Source organism: Myotis davidii, unplaced genomic scaffold (assembly GCF_000327345.1).
Source record: "Myotis davidii unplaced genomic scaffold, ASM32734v1 scaffold472, whole genome shotgun sequence".
NCBI lineage: Eukaryota > Metazoa > Chordata > Mammalia > Chiroptera > Vespertilionidae > Myotis > Myotis davidii.
The window spans coordinates 102,296-104,908 of record NW_006283774.1 but is presented as its reverse complement, the minus strand read 5'-3'; the positions used below and the strand labels follow the sequence as shown (position 1 = coordinate 104,908).

Sequence of the window (2,613 nt, the reverse complement as noted above, 5' to 3'; positions counted from 1 at the left end):
AGCCTGTGGGGCAGGGAGCCAGTGGGGCGGGGAGTCGGTGGGGCAGGGAGCCGGTGGGACAGGAGCCTGTAGGGCAGGAGCTGGTGGGGCAGGGAGTTAGTGGGGCAGGAGCCAGTGGGCTTGGCTGTCCTGTCCACCAAGATCCCCAGAAGCCTCAGGTTGGTGTCACTGAGCAATGCCAGGGGCTCAGGCCTGGGGGAGTCACGGCCTGGGCAGCTGCCCCTCTCGCTGTGTCCTGGGTGTGGGCTGGTGGGCGGGGGGCCAGCTCCTGTAGGTTCTTAAAGGCCCATAGGGCTCAGCCGGTGGGCACAGGTGACCCCCACAGGTCCAGTGCCAGTTCTGGGCTGAGAGTTGGCTGGGCAGGTGCCTTGGGCCCCCTCCTCGGTGCGGGACCCCTGCAGCCTGCATGTCCACCCCAGCAAAGGGTCTTCTGCTTGGCTGGCCTCCGGGACCCCTCACTCCCTCTTGCCTGGCCGCGGCTCCAGCCACTCCTGCAGCTGGGGGCACGGCCACCTTCAGGCCTCACTGCGGCGCAGCCCGCTCTGCCCCCCAGGCCAGACAGGTTCCTCCGGGGCCCGCCTTCGGCCCCACTGGACCACGAGCCCGTCCACAGGCTGTTTCTCTCACCACACGGTCCTGGCACTTGGCGAACCGAGGAGGGAAGGAAGCAGAGGTGGCCCTCTGCACCCCCGTCCCCCCGGAGCTGCCCAGGGCCCCTCGCTCTGCAGGCTCTGGGCCAGCGCGGCCCCCGCGGCGGAGGACGGTCCTGCCCGGGGCGGACTTGGCAGGTGCGTCCCCTCACCTGTGAGACGCACTGAGGGGCCCTGTGCTGCTCGTTCCAGATCCACGCGTACACCCGTGGCTGCCACGGCGACCGCAGCCTCGGCCACCTGTCTGTCGCTGAAACGGAGCTGCTCAGGGACCCGGAGGGCGGCCGGCAGGTCAGGGCTGGTGCTTGCGGTGGGAGGGACCCGTTCCTGTCTGCTAAGCTCGCCATCTTGCTGGGGAGGGGGGGGACCATCCCGGGGCAGGAACGCAGACCCGCTGCTGTGTGCCCACAGGGGCGGGGCCAGGGAGGTGCTGGGATTAAGGCAGACGCCCAGTGTCCCAGCTGATGGTGTTGGCACCTCGGGCTCATGTTGCCTGGTGATGGGGATGCCTGAGTGGCCTGCTCGCTGGTTTGCGCTGCAGCTGCTGCAGAGGCTGGAGAGCGAGAACGCCCGCCTGGAGGCTGCGCTGGATTGGCGGCGACGGGAGCTGGTCTTCTGGCAGTGGATGGTCAGGACCCTGAGACCCGCCGCCTCCCTCCCTCCCTCCCATCCTCCCTCCTTCTCGGCCTGGACCACAGCCACCCGGGGCGTGGGGAGTGGGAGGCCCGCGGTGCTGTGCCTGGGGCTCCTTCCAAATGTCCAGTGGGCCCCTCACTGCCAGCTGTGGGGGAGCCGACTTCTCGGGTTTGCAGACCACCTGGGTGCTGGGAGCTGCCTGGCTTGCTGTGTAGCCTGGGCCTCCGCCCCCCTGGCTGGGTGCTGGGTCTGGGCTGTGCGTGTGGTGCCCAGGCCTGTGCTGCCCTCACTCGGGTCTCCCTCTGCAGGACACGGTCCTGGGGGCCTGCCCCCCGGAGGCCTCGCAGCCCACGTTCCCGCCCCATCTCCGAGGGCGTGGGCGCAGGGCCAGTGCACGGGGCCCGGTGGCGTGGGAGCTGCAGGCCCTGCAGGAGGAGCTCCAGGCGGCAGTGGGAGCCCGGCGGGCGGCCTGGGCGGCCAGGGTGAGGGCGCAGGGCTGCCGGCATGCGTTCACAGACCACGGGAGTTCACGTGGGTTCGCCGGAGCGGGTGGTGTGCTCAGGGGTCAGACTCCAGCCGAGGAGGAGGTGCACGGGCGGGCCCCACCCAGCTGCCGTCCCAGGGGCCTGTTCAACCTGCTGGTGGGCAGGGAGGGCAGCCCCTGAGGCATCTTGAACTGTGGGCAGGTTTCCCCCCCAAAGTCTTCAGTCTGGCCTGAGGGCACGGCTCGAGGGGCCTGGTGGTCTTGCTGCTGTTCAGCCCCCCAGGCGGTGACAGCTGACGCCTGCAGGGGGTTTTGTACAGGAAAGGTTGGCACTTGTCCTGGCTCAGGGCCCTTGATGCTTTCCTGCTGGGAACCCCTGGGGTCAGGGCCAGGGCGTTCTCTGGGACCATGGGTGAAGCCTCCGCCAGCACTGGTGGCCTCAGCCGGCTGCACCCTCAGTCCAGTGTCCCTCTGTCCAGTCCCACCTCCCACTCCCCCTCCTGGAATCAGGACCGGGAGGCTGGGCTGCCCAGGAGTGGCAGGTGGGGCTGAGGTGGGTGTCCCCGGGGTGTGTGTCCTGGGGGGTCTGAACTCTGGGGGGGTCTGAACTCTAAATGAGCCCCAAGTCGTGCCCCCAGACCCCACCCTGGAGAGCTGGTGACCCTGAGGGGTGGGTCCTGCAGGACTGGGGGGGTCAGGTTGTGGCCCTGTTGCTGGGAGCCCACAGCTGCTCGGGGTGCAGGGTGGGGGGAGGGTGACGCAGGGCCCGGAAGGGCCGGCCTTGGAGCTGGTGCAGGGCTGGCCTTGCTTCCCTGGGAGCTGTGGGATCGGGGGGGGTGGGGA

At 69.8% G+C, this 2,613-nt stretch overlaps 1 protein-coding gene across 1 annotated transcript in view; it reads left to right on the top strand.

The window, feature by feature from the left end:
- Positions 1-2,359, top strand: part of LOC102751924 (chromosome unknown open reading frame, human C14orf80) — a 4,636-nt gene extending 2,277 nt beyond the window's left edge. Inside the window, 3 exon segments of the mRNA XM_015566720.1 lie at positions 843-941; positions 1,192-1,278; positions 1,595-2,359. Coding sequence (XP_015422206.1) covers positions 843-941; positions 1,192-1,278; positions 1,595-1,951 — 543 coding nt within the window. The 3' untranslated portion in view covers positions 1,952-2,359.
- The last annotated feature ends 254 nt before the right edge of the window (positions 2,360-2,613 follow it).